A 15883-nucleotide genomic window follows, 5' to 3' on the forward strand; every position below is an offset into this window, starting at 1 on the left:
TGTCAAAGGTCAAATTTTTCAATATTTGGAATTTCTCATGGAAAAATAGCGAAATGTTATATTTTTTGGTCCAATTTTGATGAAACTCAAGAAAAGTATAACATGAAGTCTAGTATTTATAATAACAGCACAAAAATTAAAATTAACCCTTAATAGCACTTGGGGTTAATATTACGCCAAACTTCTAAAACCATTAATAAATAGTCAATTTCAATAGTGCTGATGAAAATTTGATTTTTATAGGAAACAAACTTCAAAATATTGTGTTGTGTATTAGAAAATAGTATTACGAAGCCACTTTGAAAAATGTTCACAATTTTGTTAAAATTTTGACAACACATTTTTCAAACGGCAAAATACTGTATTTATACCTGATTTTTGCTTTAATAACGTAATTAATATTTTATTGATGATTTTTGAATAATAAAATTGATTTTATCCCTTTAGTGTGCTTTTGATTTATTAAATTTAAAAAATAATTTGAATGATTGAGTTTACTTAACTCTGAAAAACATTAAAGTTAGCACTATTCATATCGAATGTGTTTTTCGTGATTTTAAAAGTTGAGTGTCTTTTTAACCCCAAGTGCTATTAAGGGTTAATTTTAATTTTTGTGCTGTTATTATAAATACTAGACATCATGTTATACTTTTCTTGAGTTTGATCAAAATTGGACCAAACATATATAACATTTCCCTATTTTTCCTTGGGAAATTCCAAATATTGAAAAATTTGACATTTGACCTTCTCGATTTAAGGGTTGGCGTTTTCCGATTTTAGTAAAACTTTCGGACTATATTTAAAATTACATGGACTATAATAGTCTGAATAGCTTTTACTTAAAAATCATAACAGTAAGGAAATTCGGCTCATTCGCCAAAATATGGCCAAAAAATTAGTTTTTCTCGAAAATCGCAAAATTTAAATCGCAGGTACGGAAAAACTATAGCAGGTATTGACATAATTTTTTCACATTTGTATTCCCCATTATGTTGGCAATGAATCCCCTAGTGATAATCAAAAAATTCTGAAATTTGTTTAACAAAATTTTTAAAAATTTGAAATTGGAGTTTTGAAACTGCCGTTAAAAAAAATATTTTTTTGGTCATATCTGCGAATAGGTTAACGGTATCCTACGAAGACAAAAACTCATATACAAGTAAATATGTATATATTTTAAGTAAAAATTAGCTCTTATTGTAATATTTCTCAAAATATGTTTATTTTGTTCCTACGTTTCTTGTTTTAGTGGCCTGAGACACGTTAATGGCCTGGCGATTTTTTAATAACTTTAAAATTTTTTAACCAACTTTTGTGTTTTGTGTCTTATTAGAACGACAATTACGTACACATATCGATTATTTGAAATTAAATTGCAAAAGTAATTATTTAATGGGAAAATATTTACAAAAACTGAAAAAATTGCATTTTTTCCCCTTGTAAATGCACCACAAAACTAAATCGCAAGTCGGCACGGGTTACAATCATGATAGAAAGACAAAATTTCATATTTAACTATAGTTTTATATATAAAAAAAAATTAGAGGGTATGCGTTCCGAAATTCAAAAAAAAAAATTTTGGGACACTCTAATATACAGGGTTTGGCAAAACAATCATGGACGTTTTAAAAGCATCGAACAAATTAGGTTATTCATGTAAATGCCTGAAATTTAGTCCAAAAATTAAGAATAGCATAAGTAATTGAAGAAAATGGTCGTACAAATTTCGGAATACACATACAAGGTTTGGCCAAACAATCATGGACGTTTGAAATTATCGGGAAAAGTTAGGTTATTCATGTAAATACCTGAAATTTGGTGTACATTTAAGAAAAACACACAGGAGTTGTCCAAATAAACATTGACCTTATAAAAGTATCGAAAAAAGTATGTAATTTTTGTAAATAGCTTCAATTAGGTTTATAATTAAAAATAACATAAATAATCCATTGAACAAATTACTTGGTTTGGCTAAATCACCATAGACGTAAATAACTGTCAAACAAGACCCTAACTATGAAAGAAATTTTAAAGTTAATTTTTGTTAAATTCGACTTTATTTTAAAATAGAACTTTTGTTTTTATTTGAAAAAAGCTTCAAAACTTTTTCCAACATATACATTCAAATAATTGAAAATATTTTTCAATGACTGTAAATAAAAAGAAGAAATTTCAAAAAATTATAAAAACAAATTGTACATAAAAGTTCAAAACAAAAAGCTTTTTTTTGAAATAATAAAACAACATTTTAAATTATATTTGAAATTTGTTTTATGGTACGAAATTTAAAATAATAGTAAACTTTATGGACGTAAAATTGATTTTAAGGCTTTCGTAGTTAGGCTGATAATTTTTGAAATTGCCAAAAAAAAAATACAAAAAAATTTGTAAAATATGAAGGCACTGAAATCCTTTTAGTTATTGTAATGGCAGATAATTGCAGCTGAAATATATAGTACTTACTCTTGATACTTTATAGTATTAGATGTAATTTACACTTAACCTCTTGCAGCCCCTTTTAATTTGTTCTGGCCTTTCAAACGTTTTTTTAATTTAGTTTCTATAGATTTAAAACTAGTTCCTAATCACTTCACTTTTATATAAAAAGAACACACAAAAACTCCTGAATAACTACGTAGAATGGTTAACTCTAACTGTTTTATAAAAACATGTGCTAATTTGCAAAAAAAAAAAACTTTAAAGAAAAAAGCACAGGCTAATTCGATTCAAAAGTAAAAAAAATCATATTTTTCTAATATTAAAATGACAAGAAAAAACCTTTGACTTTACAGCACTATAAAGAACCATATAGTTACTTTATAGTGTTAAGAAAAATTTACCATCAAAATTTTATAAAAATTAAAAAAACAAAAAAAAAACATTTTTGGCCGGAATTTACCACCGTGCATTGCCTGAAATAGGCAGCACTTTTATATCGATTTAAAAATGTATCATTAGTAATTTTTACATCTAGTTTTATCAATAAATCGTTGAGAAAATTTTAAAAAAATAAGCTTTATTATTGTCAAAATGTATGCATTTTTAATTCCCATGTTAAAATTTGTAATTTTTTTCACGACTAGGCGGATTGGGATTTCGAATAAACAGTTTTCATTTATTATTTTGAAATTTATTACCTAAAAAATAATGTTTTCAAAAACCATTTTTAACAATTATCACTAAAGATATTTATTTTAATATATGATCGCGTTTTTACAAGTTACAAACTCTACAAAGCATTATAAACGAAGGGTGGTCAACTTTGACTCCATGTATCTCATTTTGTATTCTAAAAGTATAAGAGCTTATATCCTCCTATACGAATGGTTTGTATATACTCTGGCATTCAGTTGGATAAATGTCTTACTTGGCGTCGCCACATGGATGTCACGATGTTTCATATAGCACGAAATGCTTCTTATATGCACTGGCTACTTAACGACCAATCGAAACTAAGTTTTGACTGCGAGGTCATCCTGTATAAGACTGTTTGAAAATGAATTTTCTCATATGGAATCCAATTATGGGAAACGCCAAATAGTAAGTACCAGTATTTATATCATAGTGAGAAATCAGTTCTAAATCAGTTTTAATACTAGTTGTAAGGCCTGTTAATAAAAGCAGATTCAATAAATAAATTAAACTTAAAAATTATGATTTTGATTACCTAGTTTTTACTTATTCTTAATTTAACCGCTTAAGTTGATTGTCACAATTTTTACAAGCCATCCTATTACATCGACTAATTTTTGTTTATTATTTTGCATTAAATTGCAATTAAATTGAGTTCACTGATTCTATGAAGCGTGTTTTATTGTATTTTCGACGAATATTTAAACTCTTTGTGTTCGTTCAATGCTCCTTTACAGCGATTTTGATAATATTTCGCATGTGTAGTTTTAAAGTCTTTATATTTTTAATCAGCCATTCGAATGGTCATGTTATCAAAATTAAATGGATAAGATAGGCAGACAATTTCAATAGAAAATTAATGTTAAAATTTATATAAAAGGGAAATAATTAAGGCAAACAACAAAATATAAATCAAAATCATTTTTTTAGTTAACAATGTATTACAGGCATTTAATTGCTCTCGTTTTGTTTGCAGTCGCAGCAGTTGCATCGCAGGATCTGGTCGAACCTCTTGTTTGCAATGGCGAATCCAATGGACGCATTGTTAATGGCAATGCGGCTGTACCAAAACAAATCCCCTACCAAGTTGGCTTAATTATATACATTGGTAATTCAAAATACTGGTGTGGTGGCTCTTTAATTTCCAACATTTACGTAGCAACTGCTGGTCACTGTGCAAAAGGCGCTTTTAAAGCTATTGTATTACTGGGAGCCACCAATATCGATGATCCGAATGAAGTGGGCCAAATACGAATTACAGTCAATGAAGCTAGCTTCATTGTACATGAAGATTATGATGAGGCTACTCTAGATAATGATATTGCCCTTATTCGATTAACGGAAGCAGTCGTCTACAACGAATATATTAGCAATATAAAGTTACCCAAAAATGTTGGACCCTACCCATCGTATGCAGGTGAAATGGCTAGAATATCTGGATGGGGCAAAGAAAGTAGTGCTGCCACAAATATAACGAATATTCTTCGTTACGCTGATGTTTGCATTCAACCAAATTTCATCTGTTACATACAATATTTCGGATCTATTAAATCAACAAATATATGTGCTTATGGTTTACTTTTGAAAGCAACATGTAATGGGGATTCTGGTGGTCCTTTAGCCTTTAAGGTTGGCGATGATTATGTTCTAATTGGGATTGTATCATTCGGATTCGTACTTGGTTGTGATAGAGGATGGTCATCAGGATTTACCCGTGTAACTTCATACATGCCATGGATATATTCAAAAACAGGGATTATAAGCCCATAGTGGAGTTCATATAATATTTATTATTACTAATAAATGAAATTTTCACAAAATAAAAAAAACACTTTGTAACTCAAAATGTATCTATGAATTTTCCAAATAAAATATTAAAAACAACAATAAAGCATTTCAAAATTACTTAACATTAAAGCCAGGCGAAATTAAATACAAATTTGGAATTTATTAAAAAAACTTAGACCCCAAATGTGAACTAATACGTTAAGACCTGCAATTACAAATTATTGTATCTATACTTTTTCTAATTGTAATTTTACTTCATTTCTAAATACTTTCGATATGTTTATTCTGTTGTTATTTTTGATATTTGTTTATGACTTTAAAATCTACTAAAGTTATGCGTTGAGTTAATAATTTTCGTCCTTATGTTGTAAATGATAGCATGAATTCCACTCAAAGAACTCAGGAAAAACACAGATTTTAACCTTTTATTATTGTTTAATATTTTGTGAAACTCACGATTTTATTCACGATTTAATTTTAATTGAAAAAAATATTCATGGGCTGTAATTAAATATTTGTATTTTATTAATTTTATTTTTTTGTTATTAATTTAACACGCATTTGCTGTTACTACTAATCCTAATCCTTCCTTTATATGAAGGAGTAATTATTTGTTTTCACTTTTGGAAATGTTCTCTACCTTAAATTTTAAATTTCTTTAAACAATCTTAACCCAAATATGCCGATTGCTTGAGCTTGATCATTTTAAAAGAACTTTTGTATTATTTTGCAAGCAAATGAGAAATAAAAAACAGTGTAATTAGAGTTTTTAAAAATTTATTGAAAAAAGTGTTTTTTTAAGTCGTCCTATATATATAGGACATTAGGGTCACAACAACAAAACTAAAACGCAATAATGAAACATTCATGCATATAACAATTAAGCTACTCTTCATAAATATAAATTCCAAAAAAATATCGTATTTATTAGAATTCAATTAGTCGGGTTTCTGGTTTAATCGGTTAATCGAGCAAATAATTAATCGGGGTGTAGATTTATTCGGTTAATAATCGGTTAATTTAAATTTATTCGGTTAACTGAATAATTTCAATTTTAATTTTAAATTGAAAATACAACCACGAATTTTGTGTACAAAAACATAAAAAACAAACAAAACATTACAATTCAACCAAAAAATAATAGCAAATATGTTATCTGAGATCCTTTTTGTATACGCATGTGAGGTTTTTTAGGATTTTAGTGAAATCTAATATAGTCTTTTAAAAAAGAATATAATTTAAATGTTTTCCTTTTAAATGATTATTTCTTTAGATTTAATAAAACTTGACTTGGAAACAACTCTCTCGCTGATTGAAGATGCTGAAGAAATCGAATCGCACGATAAAGAATATCCAATATCTCAGTTCTTTTTTTAGTTTTTTCTAAGCATATAAAATTCTTTGTATACCATTGGAGTACTTTTTGGACTGTTTTAGATTTTGAATACTTTCAATAGTTTCGTTAAGTTCTGATCACAGACTCGTTTCAAAAAAAGTTACGTCTATACATGTAAATACAAACAATGTTTCAAATACATGTAAATTAAATATATCAGTTGTTATACTCACTAAACATGGTTCTTGGATGTTCGAAAAAATATGTAATTTTAATTTGAAATTTGTAACTATTTGAATTGAAACGGAAAAATAAATACAAAACAAAATATGTTATAGTGCAAAAAAAAGGAATTTCGGTTAATCGGTTAATCGACACAAATTAATCGGTTTATTTGTTATTTGAAAATCGGCAATTTTAAATTATTGGAACGGTTAACCTTCCAAAATTAATCGGTTAATCGATTGAATACCCTAGTATTTATTCACTTGTAAATGTACAAAATTTTACTTTCCGTACAAATGAGATATGTCCATAATGACAGAATATGGGGCATTATGAAAATATCACAAATTAAAAATTCAATAACTCAAAAATAGTAGCAAAAAATAATGCGATCACACAATCTTCCATGAGATATTGGTGAGTGCTAAGTATGTGAACAACAAAAAATGGTATTTTGATAAACGTGACGTATCCTGTAAACAAGAACTATATTCTATTTATTTTATGAAGAGAATCCTTCTCTAATTACCCTGTGCACGAAATTTACATTTTTTTCTGTCAAGAAGGGCACCCAGTGTGTTAAACTAACTCGGGTACGCTGAATTCAGTGGTGCTAACCGTTTTTTAATGTTAGCTCGTATTTTCGAAATATACCGTTATTTCGAAAATGGAGGAGGATGCACAACATATATCCACGTAACTCAAAAACGGTTTAGTTTCTGGAAAAAACTGAAAAATCCGAAATTCCGCAATAAAATTACCTTTAAGTGAGGATTAACAAGTTTTTAATGTTTTTGGCAAAAAAAATAATTTATTGGTAAAATTTCCAAATTTTTGGTTTTTAAAACTGCATTAAAAATTGGAAAATGCATATACGTTCTTAATTTTTTTACACGTATAGAAAACGAAGTTCCAATAAAAATTATTAAAATCTGTCCACAACTTTTTATTTTATTCACAAAAGTTTAAATAAATAACTTGTAGTAATTAGCTACATCCTACAGTGTTCTTCTATGTTTAGTATTGCAATAGTCGGCAATGCAGTGCCGTTTTTACAAAACGGAAAGATTCTGTAAATTTTCTGTTTGTTGTTGATGTTGAATCCATAAATTTGACTAGTGGAAAAGATAAGATATACATATTATATATCAGCGCATAAGAAATTATGTATTCTTTTCAAAAATTTATACAGTTTGTAAGAATTAAAAAATTTATAGAAGACTTTTTATAAAAATATGGGAAAAAATGTAAAAATGTTATTAGGGGATATTTGCTTTATCTTTTGTTTATAAAATCAAAATTTGTGGACAGATTTTAATCATTTAGAGCTGGTTTTGTTTTTAACTTAATTTCAATATGCTTCATTTTCCAATTTTTCATGCCGTTTTAAAAAACAAAAATTTCGAAATTTTGCTAAAAAATAATTTTTTGTTTTACAAAAAAAAAAATTATATTTCTAAAACGATTGGGAAGATTAAAAACCTGTTAGTCCTCACTTAAAGGTAATTTATATTTCTAAAACGCCTGCGAAGATTAAAAACATTCTATTTTAAAGGTTTTTAATGCGGAATTTCGGTTTTTTTCATTTTATTCAATAAACTAAACCGTTTTTGAATTAAGCGAATATATGTTGTCCAACCTCCTCCATTTTTGAAATAACGGTATAACTCGAAAATACGAGCTAACCTAAAAAAACGGTTAGCACCATTGAATTCAGTACCCGAATTAGTTCAACCCGCCGGGTGCCCCGCTTGGCAGTTTTTTCAATTTGCACAGTGTTATCTTGTTTAAACTTTTCCTTCAAATAAAATCGCGAATTTTTTCGAAATTAAAATGGAAAAATCCTAATGGCTCTATTTCTGAATTAGTGGATCAACAATTTCCTATGGTATCATGATATTAAAATTGATTTATCTTTAAATCTTGATTATCGATTTAAGCTGTTATTGATATGAAACAAATTTAATTTAAATTTTACACTTGCAATACGATTTTAATGGCCATTGACTAAAGCACATATTTATTTAATGTTTAATGATGCCACTGTAAATATAAATTCAATTATTGACAATTATATTTTCAATTCGATTACAATAAACTAATAAAATCTAAACTACTAATTTACACATGGCAACTAAATAGTTAGTGGGTGAATAAAAAAAAGTCCAATAATATTGTATTTTATACATATTAAGTAGCTTTAGTGATTGAACTTTCATTGGAATATCATAAGTATTCAAATATGTTTTCTAATTTACTCTAAATAAATATATGTACATAAACATGAGGAGCCGCAGAACAAAAGTTAAATTTTTGCCCATTTAAAATTTTTGGGTAATTGAGTTTTATTTATGTCGCGCCCTTAAAAAACTGCATGAAAATGGTAACAAGTTTCTTACTTATCAATAGATACAACTAACTTCCATAAGTCACCACATTAAATGTTAAGAATGTTTGATATAAAACCATTTTGTAGGGCCCATTTAATTAACTTAAACTTGAATACTCCTTGGCTACACCCAACTCAAATTTTATCCCGATCGGACCAGCCGTTTAGAAATGCCAGATTTATTTCCAAAAAATTTCGATTCTGCCCCACTGTGGGCTCCTCCCATATAGTAATAATTTAAAAATAATAAAAATGACGACACAAAACTAATATTGCTATTATTAATATTACCCGTAGTGTTGTACCACATGTCATGTCATGCAGATTACTCATACATATTTATTATAAATAGTATATTTTGTGTGTTTTTAATATTTAGCCGAAGAAAGATGCTGTGATAAAAACCAATTTAAACCTAATAGTTTCTCAGTGTTACAATTTTCATTGACTTTACATAAATAATAGTCTAATACTAATTTACATATATTGAAGAATCAATATCCTATAAATATTACAAATATAGAATATTGTGATTACAAAAAGTACAAATTTATTGTATTAAAAAATAATAAAATTGTGAAAATTTGTAGAGTTATTCGAACTCTTAATTTTAATATGAAGTAAATCTATTTCTCTCGCTCAAGTTCGTTTTTTGTAATTTAGATACTTTGCTGACTGGAATATATTTTCTGCGCTGCAATATTTATGTATAAGATCTGTTGTAAATATCATATATTTAACCAGTTTTGAGAAATATAATTCAAAATTATTTTGTATTCTAAGAATAGAAATCAAAAAGACAACAAAAGCAAACCTTGTTGAAATTGTGAAACAATGCACAGTGGTTTAGAAACTTTTTTTTTTGGAAATAATTCGGTATCTCGGGAACTGTTGGAGATATTATTACAAAATTTCACATGGTTAGAGCTGAGGTGTTTTTGAGTTGAATTGCATTTGTTCAGCTTCCTAGGGGTAATACGGGCCAGTTTGTGTCCCCTCAAAGTTGGTCACCTCGTGTCTCAAAATTTTTAAAAAAATAACCAAAAATTCATTTATGATCCGAATGAGCTGAAATTTAAAATATAAATAGTCCTTGAGAAGATCTACAAAAAATACGCTTACATGTGTAGGTCATCTCCTTCAGTTGAAGAGATATTTAGGTTTATTTATTTTTTTTTTTAATTTTGCTCGATTTTTTTTTGTTTTTAGATATGGCGGCCCTACGGACGGTCGAATTTTTTTTTCAAAATATCAGCTATATTGGCAATAAAATTCTAAATAAAATAAAAGAAACTTGGTAACAGTTATCTCGTCCGTGTAAAAAGTTACACGCATCCAAAGTTGGAACATGTAAAATGGGCCTAATTTTTTAGGATTTTTCCTAAAAAAGTCCCTATATTTTTTCTTTTGTAGAAACAAATTTTCTTTGGGACTATATACAATTTTTATATGTTCCGGAAAGAAAACTTAATGCAAAAGCACGTAAAGTAAAATTGGGCTCACTTAAGCGGACACTTAAGCGGACCTATCCAAACTTGGACAATTTTAAAAAAAATATTTAGGTTTCAGTAAAAAATTCTAAAAAGGCAAAGCACCGATCCTCGAAAAAGTTCCGTATTTGTATAACCCTATATGTTGTTTGAATACTTAGAAAGTTGTTTTACTATCACACGGTAAATAGCGTCACATTAGGCACTTTTCTAAAAAAAACTCAGTTTTTGGAACACATTTTCCCCGTTTTAGGAATTTCGGTATTTGAAAATAAAAAATGTCAAAAATTATAATGTCATTAATTTAAGGACATTTGGATCTAAATTAGTTCCCAATTTTGTTATGACATCTTTAACCGTTAAAATTTTACATTAAATCAAATTTTATATTTTTATTCGTGGAAAATCACCATATGAAAGTTTTTTTAGTTTTTAAGGTAAATGAAGTCCCAAAATTTTATAAAATTATTTAATTTTACTAAAATATCAATCCTCAGGTCATAATGTTTTCAACAGTATCAAATACTTATATAAAAAGCCTTTATTTACTCCTCAGAAGTTCCACAAACCTTGCCCGCTTTGACAAATTTGTACGTTTTTTCATATAATGCGTGCAAAAATCTGTTACACTAAAATTTCTGTTAAGTCAGTATGTATTTGAATTCAAAATTTACATTTGATATGTTAATAACATTTTGTACGCATTATATGAAAAAAATTTCCAAATATTGAAAAATTTGACCTTTGACCTTCACGATTTAAGGGTTAGCATTTTCCGATTTTAGTAAAAGTTTCAGAGTATATTTAGAATTATCTGGACTATAATATTCTGAATAAGTTTTGCTTAAAATTCATAAGAGTAACGAAATAGAGCTCATTCGCCTAAAAATTGCCAAATAATTGGTTTTTCTCGAAAATTTCAAAATTTAAATCGCAGGTACGGAAAAACTATAAGAGATATTTTCATAATTTTTTCACATTTTTATTCCCTATTATACTCTTAATAAATCCCAATGAGATGATCAAAAAATTCTGAAATTTGTTTAACAAAATTTTTAAAAATTTGAAAATGGAGTTTTGAAACTGCCGTTAAAATTTTTTTATTTATTTGTTCATACCTAAGAATAGGTTAATGGTATCCTACGAAGACAAAAACTCATATACAAGTAAATATGGACATATTTTAAGTAAAAATGAGCTTTTATTTTAATATTTATCCAAATATATTAATTTTGCTCCTACATTTCATGTTCTAGTGGCCTGAGACACGTTAATGGCCTGGCGAATTTTTAATAACTTTAACATTTTTTGACCGATTTCTGTTTTTTATATCTCTTTAGAACGACAATTACGCAGATTTCGATTCTTTTAAATTAAATTACAAAAGTAATTTTTTAATGGCAAAATTTTTACAAAAACTGAAAAAAATGCATTTTTTCCCCTTGTAAATGCATCTCAAAACTTCAGAGGGCTTGCGGCACGTCTTAACCCCAACCGATTTACCTAAATTTTTTTCAGGATGATTTTTTTACTAATGTTCACCAAACTGGGGGGTGAGAATGGCCAAAATCCAACTTTCGTTTATTAAGGGCCGCCCTAATATGTATATCTTATTTTTTCCACAAGTTAAATTTATGGATTCAAAATCAACAACAAACTGAAAATTTATTTAAATTTTAATTTTTAAAATATCAGTTATATTTGCGATAAAATTCTAAATAAAATAAAAAAAAACTTGGTAACAATTATCTGTTCCCTATAAAAAGTTATACGCATCCAAAGTTGGAACTTGTAAAAGGGTCGTATTTTTTCGTTTTTTCCCAAAAAAGCCCATATATTTTTTCTTTTGTAGAAAATAAATTTTCTTCGGGGCTATATAGAATAGATAACTTAATTCAAAAACGTGTAAAGAAAAATTTGGCTCACTTAAGAGGAGCTATCCAAACTTGGCCAATTTTTAAAAAAAAATTTCGGTTTGAGTAAAAAATTCTAAAAAGGCAATGCTCGGATCTATGAAACATCCTCATATTTATATAACCCCATATGTTTCTTAAATACTTACTAAGTGTTTCTACTATCACTCGTTAAATAACGTCACAGTAGGCACTTTTCTGAAAAAACTTTGGAACATATTTTCCCCGTTTTAAGAATTTTGGTATTTGAGAATAAAAAATGTCCAAAAATCTAATGCCATTGATTTAAGGACATTTGAGTCTATATTGGTTAAAAATTTTGTTATGATATCTTTAACTATTAAAATTTTACATTAAGTCAAATTTTATATTTTTATTCGTGGAAAATCACCATATTATATTGTTTTAGTTTTTAAGGTAAATGAAGTCCCAAAAATGTTTAAATTTATTTAACTTTACTAAAATATCAATCTTCAAGTCATAATGTTTTCAACAGTATCAAATACTTATATAAAAAGCCTTTATTTACTCCTTAGAAGTTCCACAAACCTTGCCCGCTTTGACAAATTTGTACATTTTTTCATATAATGCGTACAAAATGTTGTTAACATATCAAATGTAAATTTTGAATTCAAACACATACTGACTTAACAGAAATTTTAGTGTAACAGATTTTTGCACGCATTATATGAAAAATCATACAAATTTGTCAAAGCGGGCAAGGTTTGTGGAACTTCTAAGGAGTAAATAAAGGCTTTTTATATAAGTATTTGATACTGTTGAAAACATTATGACCTGAGGATTGATATTTTAGTAAAGTTAAATAATTTTATAAAATTTTGGGACTTTATTTACCTTAAAAACTAAAAAAACTTTCATATGGTGATTTTCCACGAATAAAAATATAAAATTTGATTTAATGTAAAATTTTAACGGTTAAAGATGTCATAACAAAATTGGGAACTAATTTAGATCCAAATGTCCTTAAATTAATGACATTATAATTTTTGACATTTTTTATTTTCAAATACCGAAATTCCTAAAACGGGGAAAATGTGTTCCAAAAACTGAGTTTTTTTAGAAAAGTGCCTACTGTGACGCTATTTACCGTGTGATAGTAAAACAACTTTCTAAGTATTTAAGCAACATATAGGGTTATACAAATACGGAACCTTTTCGAGGATCGGTGCTTTGCCTTTTTAGAATTTTTTACTGAAACCTAAATATTTTTTTTAAAATTGTCCAAGTTTGGATAGGTCTGGGGGATACTGTGTCCGCTTAAGTGAGCCCAATTTTACTTTACGTGCTTTTGCATTAAGTTTTCTTTCCGGAACATATAAAAATTGTATATAGTCCCAAAGAAAATTTGTTTCTACAAAAGAAAAAATATAGGGACTTTTTTAGGAAAAATCGTAAAAAATTAGACCCATTTTACATGTTCCAACTTTGGATGCGTGTAACTTTTAATTATTTTTTTTATTTAGAATTTTATTGCCAATGTAGCTGATATTTTGAAAAAAAAATTCGACCCTCCGTGGGGCCGCCATATCTAAAAAACAAAAAAAAATCGAGCAAAATTAAAAAAAAAAAATAAATAAACCTAAATATCTCTTCAACTGAAGGAGATAACCTACACATGTAAGCGTATTTTTTGTAGATCTTCTCAAGGACTATTTATATTTTAAATTTCAGCTCATTCGGATCATAAATGAATTTTTGGGGATTTTTTTAAAAATTTTGAGACCCGAGGTGACCAACTTTGAGGGGGCACAAACTGGCCCGTATTACCCGTAGGAAGCTGAACAAATGTAATTCAACTCAAAAACACCTGAGCTCTAACCATGTCAAATTTTGTAATAATATCTCCAACAGTTCCCGAGATACCGAATTATTTCCAAAAAAAAAGTTTCTAAACCACTGTGCAATGGCAGACAGAGGGAATATATATTTTTTTATTTTTTCGAAAAGCGTTTTAATTTATGTTTATGTTACTATTGGCAGATAACCTAATAAAAGTGTTATTTGATGTGTTGAAGCAAAATTGTAAGAATCTCACATCTTAAAGGATTTCAAAATAAAACCAATGTAGATTTTCAGTTGTGGCATTACAACTTTGTAAATTAGGGTGGCTCTTATATAGGAATTATTAAATTTTCAGTGGTGTTACGGTCTAATATTGTGCTCCGTCGCACAGAGGGGCCAAACATACTAATTTTGCGGATTAATTGAAAAAACTAATTTCAAGTATCGAGAAAACTGAAAGTGCCAGCATAAAGAGCACAAAATTCTACATTAGCAGGCAAAAAATGAATGTGAAATATTAAAAGGTATTCTTATAGTCACGTGTTGAAATTACATATTGTGAGAAAAAAACCTAAAAAATTTATAAAAAAAAAATTAAAAATTGCGCAAATAAATACTATTTGTGATAGGAAATTTAAAAAAATTAACAAATCTAATTATGCAACCATCAACTTCAGGTATTTATTGATATGTTTTGGTTAAATTTAAATTTGAATTATTTGTGGAAGTGGCTTTGATATTAGTTTTTATATTGGAAGTGCAAAAAAAAAATGGATTTTTTCAGTTCAAATGGACATAAAGTTATTAGCTGGACTCAGCTGGGCAGATAATTTAATATAATTTAAAAGCCTGGACAGTTAGTTTTGTTTCAGAAAAAATTAGGTTGCGCATCGCTGCGCCTTATAAGTTATATGTAAATTAGTAAAAGCTTCAGCTAGTCTACCATCAAAAAGCACTTTGCGATTCTGATAAACGTTTTATTGCTGTCGTTGTTGTTGTTGTCACTGATTTTTTTTGTTTTATAAGAGATGTGCAAGTGTTGCGATTAATAATACGAGAGTCACGTGTGAGTCAGGCCTGGACGTGGCTATATTCTTGTATTATAATGAGATAAACAATAATAAACTTTTACCAATAACTTTTCTTTATTTCAGTTTAGTTACCCGCAGCAAATTTAGTGTGCATAACTATTGTAGTTCTATAGATATAGCACAGTTAATAATTATTTTATATGGTGGGTAATTGACTTCCCCCTCCTAAGGGCTACCCACGTAAAATTTTGCGAGCGTCGCTATTATTTTTGTTGAGATATTAATAAATCCGTAAAAAGGGGCATTTGACCCCACTGTGCGTCGTCTGAAAGTCAAATGCATAAAATTTTATAAAAATTGGATAAATCTTAGAGGTTCCAAATTTTATTCGAAATTTCGAGTTTTGTTTCAAAGTAGCAACATTTTAACAAATATTTATTTTGAAAAAAATCCAATTAAAACAAGAAAGTATAGTCATATCATACCTTACACCAAGTAAATGAGCAAATTATGGACTGATCACAACAAAATTTAGTAAAAACCCTTGAAATTTTTTTTAAGATGATTTGAATAAGAGAAAACACTAAAATGTTACTATGTGAAAGTATTTAAAGCTTATTACAACATTTTAAGTACAAATATAATAGTTTAAATTGACTGTATTTAATTTTTTAATTTAATTGGTATGTTTTAGGCTAAAATGGCGGCGAAAACTAAGCCCACAATGTCGTATGAAATGAATTTGACTCTGATTGTTTTTTTGCTATTATCAACTT

The 15883-nt window shown here is 27.8% G+C and overlaps 1 protein-coding gene and 1 long non-coding RNA gene across 2 annotated transcripts in view; one reads left to right on the forward strand and one right to left on the reverse strand.

The window, feature by feature from the left end:
- LOC135954549 (uncharacterized) overlaps nucleotides 1–15883 on the reverse strand; it is an 82839-nt gene that overhangs the window by 25970 nt on the left and 40986 nt on the right. The window lies entirely within an intron of this gene.
- Nucleotides 4059–5023, forward strand: LOC135954785 (brachyurin-like). The gene has a single exon (XM_065505019.1). It carries the CDS (start codon nucleotides 4069–4071, stop codon nucleotides 4900–4902), a length of 834 nt encoding a protein of 277 aa, XP_065361091.1. The 5' UTR covers nucleotides 4059–4068; the 3' UTR covers nucleotides 4903–5023.

The sequence above is a fragment of the Calliphora vicina genome, chromosome 3 (assembly GCF_958450345.1).
Source record: "Calliphora vicina chromosome 3, idCalVici1.1, whole genome shotgun sequence".
NCBI classification, from domain to species: Eukaryota; Metazoa; Arthropoda; class Insecta; order Diptera; family Calliphoridae; genus Calliphora; species Calliphora vicina.